At 46.7% G+C, this 14,887-nt stretch overlaps 1 protein-coding gene across 1 annotated transcript in view; it reads left to right on the top strand.

The window, feature by feature from the left end:
• LOC142492481 (cullin-9-like) overlaps window positions 1–14,887 on the top strand; it is a 121,873-nt gene that overhangs the window by 81,400 nt on the left and 25,586 nt on the right. Inside the window, exons 12-13 of the mRNA XM_075595118.1 lie at window positions 12,894–13,003; window positions 13,445–13,627. Coding sequence (XP_075451233.1) covers window positions 12,894–13,003; window positions 13,445–13,627 — 293 coding nt within the window. The remainder of the gene's footprint in view (window positions 1–12,893; window positions 13,004–13,444; window positions 13,628–14,887) is intronic.

Below are 14,887 nucleotides of genomic sequence, written 5' to 3'. Positions count from 1 at the left end.
ATAGGCTGGATTCGGGTTATTGGTTAGGACAGGTATTGGATAGGTTGAATTCTGAGTTATTGGATAGGACAGGTATTGCAGAGCTTGGATTTGGGGTTATTGGATAGGATAGGTATTGGATAGGTTGGATTTGGGGTTATTGGATAGGCTGGATTCGGGTTATTGGATAGGACAGGTATTGCAGAGGCTGGATTCGGGTTATTGGATAGGCTGGATTCGGGTTATTGGATAGGACAGGTATTGGATAGGTTGGATTCGGGTTATTGGTTAGGACAGGTATTGGATAGGCTGGATTCGGGTTATTGGATAGGACAGGTATTGCAGAGGCTGGATTCGGGTTATTGGATAGGACAGGTATTGCAGAGGCTGGATTCGGGTTATTGGATAGGCTGGATTCGGGTTATTGGATAGGACAGGTATTGCAGAGGTTGGATTCGGGTTATTGGATAGGCTGGATTCGGGTTATTGGATAGGATAGGTATTGAATAGGTTGGGTTTGGGGTAGTTGGATTCGGGGTTATTGGATAGGTTGGATTTGGGGTAATTGGATAGGTTGGATTCGGGGTTATTGCATAGGTTGGATTTGGGGTTATTGGTAGGTTGGGTTTGGGATTGTTGGATTCTGGGTTATTGCATAGATTGGATTTGGGGTTATTGGATAGGTTGGGTTTGGGACTATTGGATAGGTTGGATTCTGGGTTATTGCATAGATTGAATTCGGGGTTATTGCATAGGATAGGTATTGCAGAGGTTGGATTTGGGGTTATTGGATAGGATAGGTTGGATTTGGGGTTATTGGATAGGATAGGTTGGATTTGGGGTTATTGGATAGGCTGGATTCGGGTTATTGGATAGGATAGGTATTGGATAGGCTGGATTCGGGTTATTGGATAGGACAGGTATTGAATAGGTTGGATTCGGGTTATTGGATAGGACAGGTTATTGGATGGGCTGGATTCAGGTTATTGGATAGGACAGGTATTGGATAGGTTGGATTCAGGTTATTGGATAGGACAGGTATTGAATAGGTTGGATTCGGGTTATTGGATAGGACAGGTTATTGGATGGGCTGGATTCAGGTTATTGGATAGGACAGATATTGGATAGGTTGGATTCAGGTTATTGGATAGGACAGGTATTGGATAGGTTTGATTCAGGTTATTGGATAGGACAGGTATTGGATAGGCTGGATTCGGGTTATTGGATAGGACAGGTATTGGATAGGCTGGATTCAGGTTATTGGATGGGCTGGATTCGGGTTATTGGATAGGACAGGTATTGGATAGGTTGGATTCAGGTTATTGGATAGGACAGGTATTGCAGAGACTGGATTCGGGTTATTGGATAGGATAGGTATTGGATAGGCTGGATTCGGGTTATTGGATAGGACAGGTATTGCAGAGGTTGGATTCGGGTTATTGGATAGGACAGGTATTGCAGAGGTTGGATTCGGGTTATTGGATACGACAGGTATTGGATAGGTTGGATTCAGGTTATTGGATAGGATAGGTATTGGATAGGCTGGATTCAGGTTATTGGATAGGACAGGTATTGCAGAGGCTGGATTCGGGTTATTGGATAGGCTGGATTCGGGTTATTGGATAGGACAGGTATTGGATAGGTTGGATTCAGGTTATTGGATAGGATAGGTATTGGATAGGCTGGATTCAGGTTATTGGATAGGACAGGTATTGGATAGGCTGGATTCGGGTTATTGGATAGGACAGGTATTGGATAGGCTGGATTCGGGGTTATTGGATAGGCTGGATTCGGGTTATTGGATAGGACAGGTATTGCAGAGGTTGGATTTGGGGTTATTGGATAGGATAGGTATTGGATAGGTTGGATTTGGGGTTATTGGATAGGCTGGATTCGGGTTATTGGATAGGACAGGTATTGGATAGGTTGGATTCGGGTTATTGGATAGGACAGGTATTGCAGAGGCTGGATTCGGGTTATTGGATAGGCTGGATTCGGGTTATTGGATAGGATAGGTATTGAATAGGTTGGGTTTGGGGTAGTTGGATTCGGGGTTATTGGATAGGTTGGATTTGGGGTAATTGGATAGGTTGGATTCGGGGTTATTGAATAGGTTGGATTTGGGGTTATTGGTAGGTTGGGTTTGGGATTGTTGGATTCTGGGTTATTGCATAGATTGGATTTGGGGTTATTGGATAGGTTGGGTTTGGGACTATTGGATAGGTTGGATTCTGGGTTATTGCATAGATTGAATTCGGGGTTATTGCATAGGATAGGTATTGCAGAGGTTGGATTTGGGGTTATTGGATAGGATAGGTTGGATTTGGGGTTATTGGATAGGATAGGTTGGATTTGGGGTTATTGGATAGGCTGGATTCGGGTTATTGGATAGGATAGGTATTGGATAGGCGGGATTCGGGTTATTGGATAGGACAGGTATTGCAGAGGCTGGATTCGGGTTATTGGATAGGACAGGTATTGCAGAAGCTGGATTCGGGTTATTGGATAGGACAGATATTGCAGAGGCTGGATTCGGGTTATTGGATAGGACAGGTATTGGATAGGCTGGATTCGGGTTATTGGATAGGACAGGTATTGCAGAGGCTGGATTCGGGTTATTGGATAGGACTGGTATTGCATAGGTTGAATTTGGGGTTATTGGATAGGATAGGTTGGATTTGGGGTTATTGGATAGGACTGGTATTGCATAGGTTGAATTTGGGGTTATTGGATAGGATAGGTTGGATTTGGGGTTATTGGATAGGTTGGATTTGGGGTTATTGGATAGGTTGGATTTGGGTTATTGGATAGGATAGGTATTGCAGAGGCTGGATTCGGGTTATTGCATAGATTGAATTCGGGGTTATTTCATAGGATAGGTATTGGATAGGTTGGATTTGGGGTTATTGCATAGGTTAAATTCGGGTTATTGCGTAGGCTGGATTCGGGTTATTGGATAGGACAGGTATTGGATAGGCAGGATTCGGGTTATTGGATAGGATAGGTATTGGATAGGCTGGATTCGGGTTATTGGATAGGACAGGTATTGGATAGGTTGGATTTGGGGTTATTGGATAGGACAGGTATTGGATAGGTTGGATTTGGGGTTATTGGATAGGATAGGTATTGGATAGGTTGGATTTGGGGTTATTGGATAGGACAGGTATTGGATAGGTTGGATTCGGGTTATTGGATGGGACAGGTATTGGATAGGACAGGTATTGGATAGGTTGGATTCGGGTTATTGGATAGGATAGGTATTGGATAGGCTGGATTCGGGTTATTGGATAGGACAGGTTATTGAATAGGTTGGATTCGGGTTATTGGATAGGACAGGTTATTGTATAGGCTGGATTCAGGTTATTGGATAGGACAGGTATTGGATAGGTTGGATTCAGGTTATTGGATAGGACAGGTATTGGATAGGACAGGTATTGGATAGGCTGGATTCGGGTTATTGGATAGGACAGGTATTGGATAGGCTGGATTCGGGTTATTGGATAGGACAGGTATTGGATAAGTTGGATTCGGGTTATTGGATAGGACAGGTATTGCAGAGGCTGGATTCGGGTTATTGGATAGGATAGGTATTGGATAGGCTGGATACGGGTTATTGGATAGGACAGGTATTGCAGAGGTTGGATTCGGTTTATTGGATAGGACAGGTATTGCAGAGGTTGGATTCGGGTTATTGGATACGATAGGTATTGGATAGGTTGGATTCAGGTTATTGGATAGGACAGGTATTGGATAGGCTGGATTCGGGTTATTGGATAGGACAGGTATTGGATAGGTTGGATTCGGGTTATTGCATAGGCTGGATTCGGGTTATTGCATAGGCTGGATTCGGGTTATTGGATAGGACAGGTATTGCAGAGGTTGGATTTGGGGTTATTGGATAGGATAGGTATTGGATAGGTTGGATTTGGGGTTATTGGATAGGCTGGATTCGGGTTATTGGATAGGACAGGTATTGGATAGGCTGGATTCGGGTTATTGGATAGGACAGGTATTGGATAGGCTGGATTCGGGTTATTGGATAGGACAGGTATTGGATAGGCTGGATTCGGGTTATTGGATAGGACAGGTATTGGATAGGCTGGATTCGGGTTATTGGATAGGACAGGTATTGCAGAGGTTGAATTTGGGGTTATTGGATAGGATGGGTTGGATTTGGGGTTATTGGATAGGATAGGTTGGATTTGGGGTTATTTGATAGGTTGGATTCGGGTTATTGGATAGGATAGGTATTGGATAGGTTGGATTTGGGGTTATTGGATAGGTTGGATTTGGGGTTATTGGATAGGCTGGATTCGGGTTATTGGATAGGACAGGTATTGCAGAGGCTGGATTCGGGTTATTGGATAGGCTTGATTCGGGTTATTGGATAGGCTGGATTCGGGTTATTGGATAGGACAGGTATTGGATAGGTTGGATTCGGGTTATTGGATAGGACAGGTATTGCAGAGGCTGGATTCGGGTTATTGGATAGGCTGGATTCGGGTTATTGGATAGGATAGGTATTGAATAGGTTGGGTTTGGGGTAGTTGGATTCGGGGTTATTGGATAGGTTGGATTTGGGGTAATTGGATAGGTTGGATTTGGGGTAATTGGATAGGTTGGATTCGGGGTTATTGCATAGGTTGGATTTGGGGTTATTGGTAGGTTGGGTTTGGGATTGTTGGATTCTGGGTTATTGCATAGATTGGATTTGGGGTTATTGGATAGGTTGGGTTTGGGACTATTGGATAGGTTGGATTCTGGGTTATTGCATAGATTGAATTCGCGGTTATTGCATAGGATAGGTATTGCAGAGGTTGGATTTGGGGTTATTGGATAGGATAGGTTGGATTTGGGGTTATTGGATAGGATAGGTTGGATTTGGGGTTATTGGATAGGTTGGATTCGGGTTATTGGATAGGATAGGTATTGGATAGGTTGGATTTGGGTTATTGGATAGGACAGGTATTGCAGAGGCAGGATTCGGGTTATTGGATAGGACTGGTATTGCAAAGGTTGAATTTGGGGTTATTGGATAGGATAGGTTGGATTTGGGGTTATTGGATAAAATAGGTTGGATTTGGGGTTATTGGATAGGTTAGGTATTGGATAGGTTGGATTTGGGGTTATTGGATAGGCTGGATTCGGGTTATTGGATAGGACAGGTATTGGATAGGCTGGATTCGGGTTATTGGATAGGACAGGTATTGGATAGGCTGGATTCGGGTTATTGGATAGGACAGGTATTGGATAGGCTGGATTCGGGTTATTGGATAGGACAGGTATTGGATAGGCTGGATTCGGGTTATTGGATAGGACAGGTATTGCAGAGGTTGAATTTGGGGTTATTGGATAGGATGGGTTGGATTTGGGGTTATTGGATAGGATAGGTTGGATTTGGGGTTATTTGATAGGTTGGATTCGGGTTATTGGATAGGATAGGTATTGGATAGGTTGGATTTGGGGTTATTGGATAGGTTGGATTTGGGGTTATTGGATAGGCTGGATTCGGGTTATTGGATAGGACAGGTATTGCAGAGGCTGGATTCGGGTTATTGGATAGGCTTGATTCGGGTTATTGGATAGGCTGGATTCGGGTTATTGGATAGGACAGGTATTGGATAGGTTGGATTCGGGTTATTGGATAGGACAGGTATTGCAGAGGCTGGATTCGGGTTATTGGATAGGCTGGATTCGGGTTATTGGATAGGATAGGTATTGAATAGGTTGGGTTTGGGGTAGTTGGATTCGGGGTTATTGGATAGGTTGGATTTGGGGTAATTGGATAGGTTGGATTTGGGGTAATTGGATAGGTTGGATTCGGGGTTATTGCATAGGTTGGATTTGGGGTTATTGGTAGGTTGGGTTTGGGATTGTTGGATTCTGGGTTATTGCATAGATTGGATTTGGGGTTATTGGATAGGTTGGGTTTGGGACTATTGGATAGGTTGGATTCTGGGTTATTGCATAGATTGAATTCGCGGTTATTGCATAGGATAGGTATTGCAGAGGTTGGATTTGGGGTTATTGGATAGGATAGGTTGGATTTGGGGTTATTGGATAGGATAGGTTGGATTTGGGGTTATTGGATAGGTTGGATTCGGGTTATTGGATAGGATAGGTATTGGATAGGTTGGATTTGGGTTATTGGATAGGACAGGTATTGCAGAGGCAGGATTCGGGTTATTGGATAGGACTGGTATTGCAAAGGTTGAATTTGGGGTTATTGGATAGGATAGGTTGGATTTGGGGTTATTGGATAAAATAGGTTGGATTTGGGGTTATTGGATAGGTTGGATTTGGGTTATTGGATAGGATAGGTATTGGATAGGTTGGATTTGGGGTTATTGCATAGGTTAAATTCGGGTTATTGCGTAGGCTGGATTCGGGTTATTGGATAGGACAGGTATTGGATAGGCAGGATTCGGGTTATTGGATAGGATAGGTATTGGATAGGCTGGATTCGGGTTATTGGATAGGACAGGTATTGGATAGGCTGGATTTGGGGTTATTGGATAGGACAGGTATTGGATAGGTTTGATGTGGGGTTATTGGATAGGACAGGTATTGGATAGGTTGGATTCGGGTTATTGGATAGGACAGGTATTGGATAGGTTGGATTCGGGTTATTGGATAGGATAGGTATTGGATAGGCTGGATTCGGGTTATTGGATAGGACAGGTATTGAATAGGTTGGATTCGGGTTATTGGAAAAGACAGGTTATTGTATAGGCTGGATTCAGGTTATTGGATAGGACAGGTATTGGATAGGTTGGATTCAGGTTATTGGATAGGACAGGTATTGGATAGGCTGGATTCGGGTTATTGGATAGGACAGGTATTGGATAGGTTGGATTCAGGTTATTGGATAGGATAGGTTTTGGATAGGCTGGATTCAGGTTATTGGATAGGACAGGTATTGGATAGGCTGGATCCGGGTAATTGGATAGGACAGGTATTGGATAGGCTGGATTCAGGTTATTGGATAGGATAGGTATTGGATAGGCTGGATTCAGGTTATTGGATAGGACAGGTATGGGATAGGCTGGATTCGGGTTATTGGATAGGACAGGTATTGGATAGGCTGGATTCGGGTTATTGGATAGGACAGGTATTGGATAGGTTGGATTCAGGTTATTGGATAGGATAGGTATTGCAGAGGTTGGATTCAAGTTATTGGATAGGATAGGTATGGAGAAGTCTTGGAATGGCTCATGATCCGAAGCATACCACATCTGTAACACACGGTGGAGGCAGTCCAGGTTATTGGATAGGATAGGTATTGCAGAGGTTGGATTCGGGTTATTGGATAGGACAGGTATTGGATAGGCTGGATTCAGGTTATTGGATAGGACAGGTATTGGATAGGCTGGATTCGGGTTATTGGATAGGATAGGTATTGGATAGGCTTGATTCGGGTTATTGGATAGGATAGGTATTGCAGAGGCTGGATTCGGGTTATTGGATAGGATAGGTATTGGATAGGTTGGATTCGGGTTATTGGATAGGACAGGTATTGGATAGGCTGGATTCGGGTTATTGGATAGGACAGGTATTGGATAGGCTGGATTCGGGTTATTGGATAGGACAGGTATTGGATAGGCTGGTTTCGGGTTATTGGATAGGATAGGTATTGGATAGGTTGGATTCAGGTTATTGGATAGGATAGGTACTGCAGAGGCTGGAAATGAAGAACTAAGTGCGTGCTGTCCCAAAAAATAGTCCCCTTTAATTCCACGATCAGGTGATTATCCCTCTGCTGCTCCTTATTCTCCCGTGATCGGTGGGGTTAAACCGGAACATATGCAACAAAAAAGGGCGCAAAAAGAGAAAAACACAATAAGTGTTAGTTCAATAAAAAGTATAAAACTGTAAAATAGGATCGTCTAGATCGGGTCATCCGCACATCTATTAAGGAACAACCCCGAGGAACAGATGATAAAGTCCCACAAGTCCACAACACGGAAACGAGCCGAAGTACCATCCGGTTTCCACTGCAAGGTGTATACAGCTGTGGATATGTCTGGAGTCCGCGTCCTCGTGGAAGCAAAGGCATGATAGTAGCTTCAGGGCGTCCGTCGCCAACGCATCTCCTAGCTATGTGATGACGTAACCTCTACGCGTTTCGCGTCATATGGCGCTTCATCAGGGGGTTTGGTTTTACTGATCCTAGGGCCAGTCTTAAATAGCAAGAGAATTATTCCCCCAGCCAATAAGGATCATGGGATATTTCTGAAACACCTTCCAATTAGTGTGTATCGATGGGTTGGTACAAACAGCCATGCAAGAGATCTAACCGCTGCAAGCTGTGTACAGGCGTTAACAGTTAGTCCAACAGTAACCCATGAACAATAATACCTTACTCTCACATGGAAAAACCACTACTAAAGACAGAAGGAAAACATAGAAATACACAAATGCCAACATATATAAAAAAGGTAATCCGTCTGGTTTACCTTGGTGAACAATGTTGTGATAGGTAAAAAGATACATAATCAAACAATGTTGTGATAGGTAAAAAGATACATAATCTTTCTCAAGGTTATATTGAGCATTTTTTATCCCAACCAGACGGATTACATTTTTGAGGTTTTGAGGTGGATTTGAGAGACCCTAGAAGAAGGGATCGAGATCTCAAACTATTACAAAGAGAGCAATTCCGGATATATACGTTGGGAAGCAAAGCACAGGGGGGACTGAACGAGTTAATAGAACTGGCCCCTTTCCTAAAATAGGATATGGTCTTCTCTTTATGGTAGACTTGGATAATGATATGCCTACCTCCTGGAGAGTGTTCTTCACTTGGCTGGATGTTGTGAAGGGGTTTTTCTTTACCATGGAAAGGATCCTACGATCATCCACCACTGTTGTCTTCCGTGGACGTCCAGGCCTTTTTGTGTTGCAGAGCTCACCAGTGCGTTCTTTTTTTATCAGAATGTACCAAACTATGGATTTGGCCGCTCCTAATGTTCCTGCTATCTCTCTGATGGATTTTCTTTTTTTTACAGCCTAAGGATGCCCTGTTTCACTTGCATTGAGAGCTCCTTTGTCCGCATGTTTTGGGTTCACAGCAACAGCTTCCAAATGCGAATGCCACACCTGGAATCAACTCCAGACCGTTTACCTGCTTAATTGATGATGAAATAACGAAGGAATAGCCCACACCTGTCCATGAAACAGCTTTTGAGTCAATTGTCCTATTACTTTTGGTCCCTTGAAAAAGAGGGGGCTACATATTAAAGAGATGTAATTCCTAAACCCTTCCTCCAATTTGGATGTGAATACCCTCAAATTACAGCTGATATACTGCACTTTAAGCCCATGTTCATTATATAACTGTAACTTGAATTTATTTTGGTACACAGCCGGAATAACAAAACTTGTAGCAGTGTCCAATTATTTCCGGACCCAACTGTATATATTGGGTAAGCTGCATATCCTATTTTAGGAAAGGGGCCAGTTCTATTAACTCGTTCAGTCCCCCCTGTGCTTTGCTTCCCAACGTATATATCCGGAATTGCTCTCTTTGTAATAGTTTGAGATCTCGATCCCTTCTTCTAGGGTCTCTCAAATCCACCTCAAAACCTCAAAAATGTAATCCGTCTGGTTGGGATAAAAAATGCTCAATATAACCTTGAGAAAGATTATGTATCTTTTTACCTATCACAACATTGTTTGATTATGTATCTTTTTACCTATCACAACATTGTTCACCAAGGTAAACCAGACGGATTACCTTTTTTATATATGTTGGCATTTGTGTATTTCTATGTTTTCCTTCTGTCTTTAGTAGTGGTTTTTCCATGTGAGAGTAAGGTATTATTGTTCATGGGTTACTGTTGGACTAACTGTTAACGCCTGTACACAGCTTGCAGCGGTTAGATCTCTTGCATGGCTGTTTGTACCAACCCATCGATACACACTAATTGGAAGGTGTTTCAGAAATATCCCATGATCCTTATTGGCTGGGGGAATAATTCTCTTGCTATTTAAGACTGGCCCTAGGATCAGTAAAACCAAACCCCCTGATGAAGCGCCATATGACGCGAAACGCGTAGAGGTTACGTCATCACATAGCTAGGAGATGCGTTGGCGACGGACGCCCTGAAGCTACTATCATGCCTTTGCTTCCACGAGGACGCGGACTCCAGACATATCCACAGCTGTATACACCTTGCAGTGGAAACCGGATGGTACTTCGGCTCGTTTCCGTGTTGTGGACGTGTGGGACTTTATCTTCTGTTCCTCGGGGTTGTTCCTTAATAGATGTGCGGATGACCGGATATAGATGATCCTATTTTACTATGTAAGTGTTATGTTGTCTTTTTTTTTAATATACATTTTATTGAACTATTTTTTCTTTTTTTGCGCCCTTTTTTGTTGTATATATTGCAGAGGTTGGATTTTGGGTTATAGCAGGGGTGTGCAAGCCTTTTGCCCTGTGCCGCCCTGCCTGCTCTCCCCCACTGCTTGCGCCCCCTCCCCATACCTAGTCTGAAACGTCAAATGACGCAGCGGGGTCATGTGATATCGCGTCACGTGACCCTGCGGTGTCGTTTGACGGCGCGGGGTCTCACATCCCCCAGTTTGCGCTCCCCTTGGTTATAGGATAGGTTGGATTTGGGATTATTGAATAGGTGTAATTTGGGTTATTGGATAGGATAGGTATTGGTTATATTTATTTAGGGGTTATTTAATACGATGGGTATTGTATAGATTGGATTATGGCTTATTGGATAGGTGGAATTTGTGATTATTGCATAAATTGGATTCGGGGTTATTGGATAGGATAGGTATTGGTTATGTTTATTTTGGGGGTTATTTAATACGATGGGTATAGGTTGGATATTGGGTAGGTTGGATTTGGGGTTTTGGATGTGTTGTATTTGGGTTATTGGATAGGTTGAATTTGGTGTTATCTAATAGGTTGGATTCGGGTTATTGTATAGGATAGGTTGGGTTCTGGGTATTTGGGTAGGTTGGATTCTGGGTTGTGGGTGGCTGGCTGTGGAGTTGGTTGGCTGGCTGTGTGGTTGGTTGGTTGGCTGGCTGTGTGGTTGGTTGGCTGGCTGGCTGTGTGGTTTGTTGGCTGGCTGTGTGGTTGGTTGGCTGGCTGTGTGGTTGGTTGGCTGGCTGTGTGGTTGGTTGGCTGGCTGTGTGGTTGGTTGGCTGGCTGTGTGGTTGGTTGGCTGGCTGTGTGGTTGGTTGGCTGGCTGTGTGGTTGGTTGGCTGGCTGTGTGGTTGGTTGGGTGGCTGTGTGATTGGGTGGGTGGCTGTGTGGTTGGTTGGCTGGCTGTGTGATTGGTTGGCTGGCTTTGTGGTTGGTTGGCTGGCTGTGTGATTGGGTGGGTGACTGTGTGATTGGGTGGGTGGCTGGCTGTGTGGTTGGGTGGCTGGCTGTGTGGTTGGGTGGGTGGCTGTGTGGTTGGTTGGGTGGGTGGCTGTGTGGTTGGTTGGTTGGCTGGCTGTGTGGTTGGTTGGCTGGCTGTGTGGTTGGTTGGCTGGCTGTGTGGTTGGTTGGTTGGCTGGCTGTGTGGTTGGTTGGTTGGCTGGCTGTGTGGTTGGTTGGTTGGCTGGCTGTGTGGTTGGTTGGCTGGCTGTGTGGTTGGTTGGTTGGCTGGCTGTGTGGTTGGTTGGTTGGCTGGCTGTGTGGGTGGCTGGCTGTGTGGTTGGTTGGCTGGCTGTGTGGTTGGTTGGCTGGCTGTGTGGTTGGTTGGCTGGCTGTGTGGTTGGTTGGCTGGCTGTGTGGTTGGTTGGCTGGCTGTGTGGTTGGTTGGCTGGCTGTGTGGTTGGTTGGGTGGCTGTGTGATTGGGTGGGTGGCTGTGTGGTTGGTTGGCTGGCTGTGTGATTGGTTGGCTGGCTGTGTGGTTGGTTGGCTGGCTGTGTGATTGGGTGGGTGACTGTGTGATTGGGTGGGTGGCTGGCTGTGTGGTTGGGTGGCTGGCTGTGTGGTTGGGTGGGTGGCTGTGTGGTTGGTTGGGTGGGTGGCTGTGTGGTTGGTTGGTTGGCTGGCTGTGTGGTTGGTTGGCTGGCTGTGTGGTTGGTTGGTTGGCTGGCTGTGTGGTTGGTTGGATGGCTGGCTGTGTGGTTGGTTGGTTGGCTGGCTGTGTGGTTGGTTGGTTGGCTGGCTGTGTGGTTGGTTGGCTGGCTGTGTGGTTGGTTGGCTGGCTGTGTGGTTGGTTGGTTGGCTGGCTGTGTGGGTGGCTGGCTGTGTGGTTGGTTGGCTGGCTGTGAGGTTGGTTGGCTGGCTGTGTGATTGGGTGGGTGGCTGTGTGGTTGGTTGGGTGGCTGTGTGATTGGTTGGCTGGCTGTGTGGTTGGCTGGCTGTGTGGTTGGTTGGTTGGCTGGCTGTGTGGTTGGCTGGCTGTGTGGTTGGTTGGTTGGCTGGCTGTGTGGTTGGTTGGCTGGCTGTGTGGTTGGCTGGCTGTGTGGTTGGTTGTGTGGGTGGCTGGCTGTGCGGTTGGTTGGCTGGCTGTGCGGTTGGTTGGCTGGCTGTGTGGTTGGTTGGTTGGCTGGCTGTGTGGTTGATTGGCTGGCTGTGTGGTTGGTTGGTTGGCTGGCTGTGTGGTTGGTTGGCTGGCTGTGTGGTTGGTTGGTTGGCTGGCTGTGTGGTTGGTTGGCTGGCTGTGTGGTTGGTTGGTTGGCTGGCTGTGTGGTTGGTTGGGTGGCTGTGTGATTGGGTGGGTGGCTGTGTGGTTGGTTGGCTGGCTGTGTGGTTGGTTGGCTGGCTGTGTGGTTGGTTGGCTGGCTGTGTGGTTGGTTGGCTGGCTGGCTGTGTGGTTGGTTGGCTGGCTGTGTGGTTGGTTGGTTGGCTGGCTGTGTGGTTGGTTGGTTGGCTGGCTGTGTGGTTGGTTGGTTGGCTGGCTGTGTGATTGGCTGGCTGTGTTACAGGTGGTGATGTTTTTCTCTGCAGATGGGAAGAGTCGCACTGATTCGTCCTGTGTGTCTGTGAGGGGCTCGGGCAGGAACGTGAGCAGCATGGCCGGGATCGCTCAGTGCTGGCAGGGGGTGGTACAGCAGCAGGTAAAGTCTGCATGGTACACAAGGGGGTCACATCACGTCACACGCGGGCGCAGAGGTTCCTGGGTGTCTTGCAATGTCTGTGACTCTGGGTGTCTCTCAAAGGTACAGAGGTCCCTGGATGTCTCTTTAAGTCTCTGTGACTCTGGGTGTCTCTTGCAGTCTCTGTGACTCTGGGTGTCACTTGCAGTCTCTGTGACTCTGGGTGTCTCTCACAGGTGCAGAGGTTCCTGGATGTCTCTTGCAGTCTCTGTGACTCTGGATATCTCTTGCAGTCTCTGTGACTCTGGGTGTCTCTTGCAGTCTCTGTGACTCTGGGTGTCTCTCACAGGTGCAGAGGTTCCTGGGTGTCTCTTGCAGTCTCTGTGACTCTGGATATCTCTTGCAGTCTCTGTGACTCTGGGTGTCTCTTGCAGTCTCTGTGACTCTGGGTGTCTCTCACAGGTGCAGAGGTTCCTGGATGTCTCGTGGAACGCTGCAGACCTGGTTCCCCGGTTCTGTTCTGTGTACCTGCGTCTCAGACGGGCGATGGAGGAGCTGTTTGGGCAGCAGACGACGTTTGTCTTATCTCTGAGGCAGGGATTCTGTGAGGGCCTCCTGCAGCTCTCATTCCTAACAGCGCTGCACGTGAGTTTATACCCGCCTATATACCGGTCTGTATACCCCAATCTATCCAGCCTATATACCAGTCTGCATACCCCTCTCTATCCAGCCTATATACCGGTCTGTATCCCCGCCTATATACCCGCCTGTATCCCCGCCTATATACCTGCCTGTATCCCAGCCTATATACCTGTCTGTATCCCCGCCTATATACCTGCCTGTATCCCCCTCTCTATCCAGCCTATATACCGGTCTGTATCCCTGCCTATATACCCGTCTGTATCCCCGCCTATATACCTGCCTGTATCCCCGCCTATATACCTGCCTGTATCCCCGCCTATATACCGGTCTGTATTCCTGCCTATATACCTCTGTCTGTCTGAGCAGGGGGGGGGGGGGGGCACAGGGGGAGCCGTCACCTGCAGGGGGGGAACACAGGGAGACAGACGGGGGGGGGGGAGGGAGAGATGGGAAGGGGAAGACAGGGGGGTATATATATATATATATATATATATATATATATAGCAACTGTAAATATTCCTGTATATTCACTTGCATGTCTTAGACAGGTCTGCGACCCTGTCTTTCACCATTATCACCCAGCACACAGCACTTCCACTGCAGCAAGGGATTCTGGGAAATGACATGCAAATGAGCACACAGTGCCACCTTTTATCTCATGCTCACATTACATGAGCAACCCTTAGTCAATGCATGCTGCTTTAAACACAGCTTTTAAGCAAGGACTTGGGAGATGCAAAGTCAGTTAACCCACTCACAGACATGTTTCAACAGGATATCCGCACAGACTCCCCCTGTCCCTCTGTCCGCCCCTGCAGGTGACGGGGCAGTTTGCACGGTATATAGATGACAGGATACAGGATATCCGCACAGACTCCCCCTGTCCCTCTGTCCCCCCCTGCAGGTGACGGAGCAGTTTGCACGGTTTATAGATGACAGGATACAGGATACCCGCACAGACTCCCCCTGTCCCTCTGTCCCCCCCTGCAGGTGACGGGGCAGTTTGCACGGTATATAGATGACAGGATACAGGATACCCGCACAGACTCCCCCTGTCCCTCTGTCCGCCCCTGCAGGTGACGGAGCAGTTTGCACGGTATATAGATGACAGGATACAGGATACCCGCACAGACTCCCCCTGTCCCTCTGTCCGCCCCTGCAGGTGACGGAGCAGTTTGCACGGTATATAGATCGCAGGATACAGGATATCCGCACACACTCCCCCTGTCCCTCTGTCCCCCCCTGCAGGTGACGGGGCAGTTT

Source organism: Ascaphus truei, chromosome 4 (assembly GCF_040206685.1).
Source record: "Ascaphus truei isolate aAscTru1 chromosome 4, aAscTru1.hap1, whole genome shotgun sequence".
Taxonomy (NCBI): domain Eukaryota; kingdom Metazoa; phylum Chordata; class Amphibia; order Anura; family Ascaphidae; genus Ascaphus; species Ascaphus truei.
This window is presented reverse-complemented; position numbering and strand designations above follow the sequence as displayed.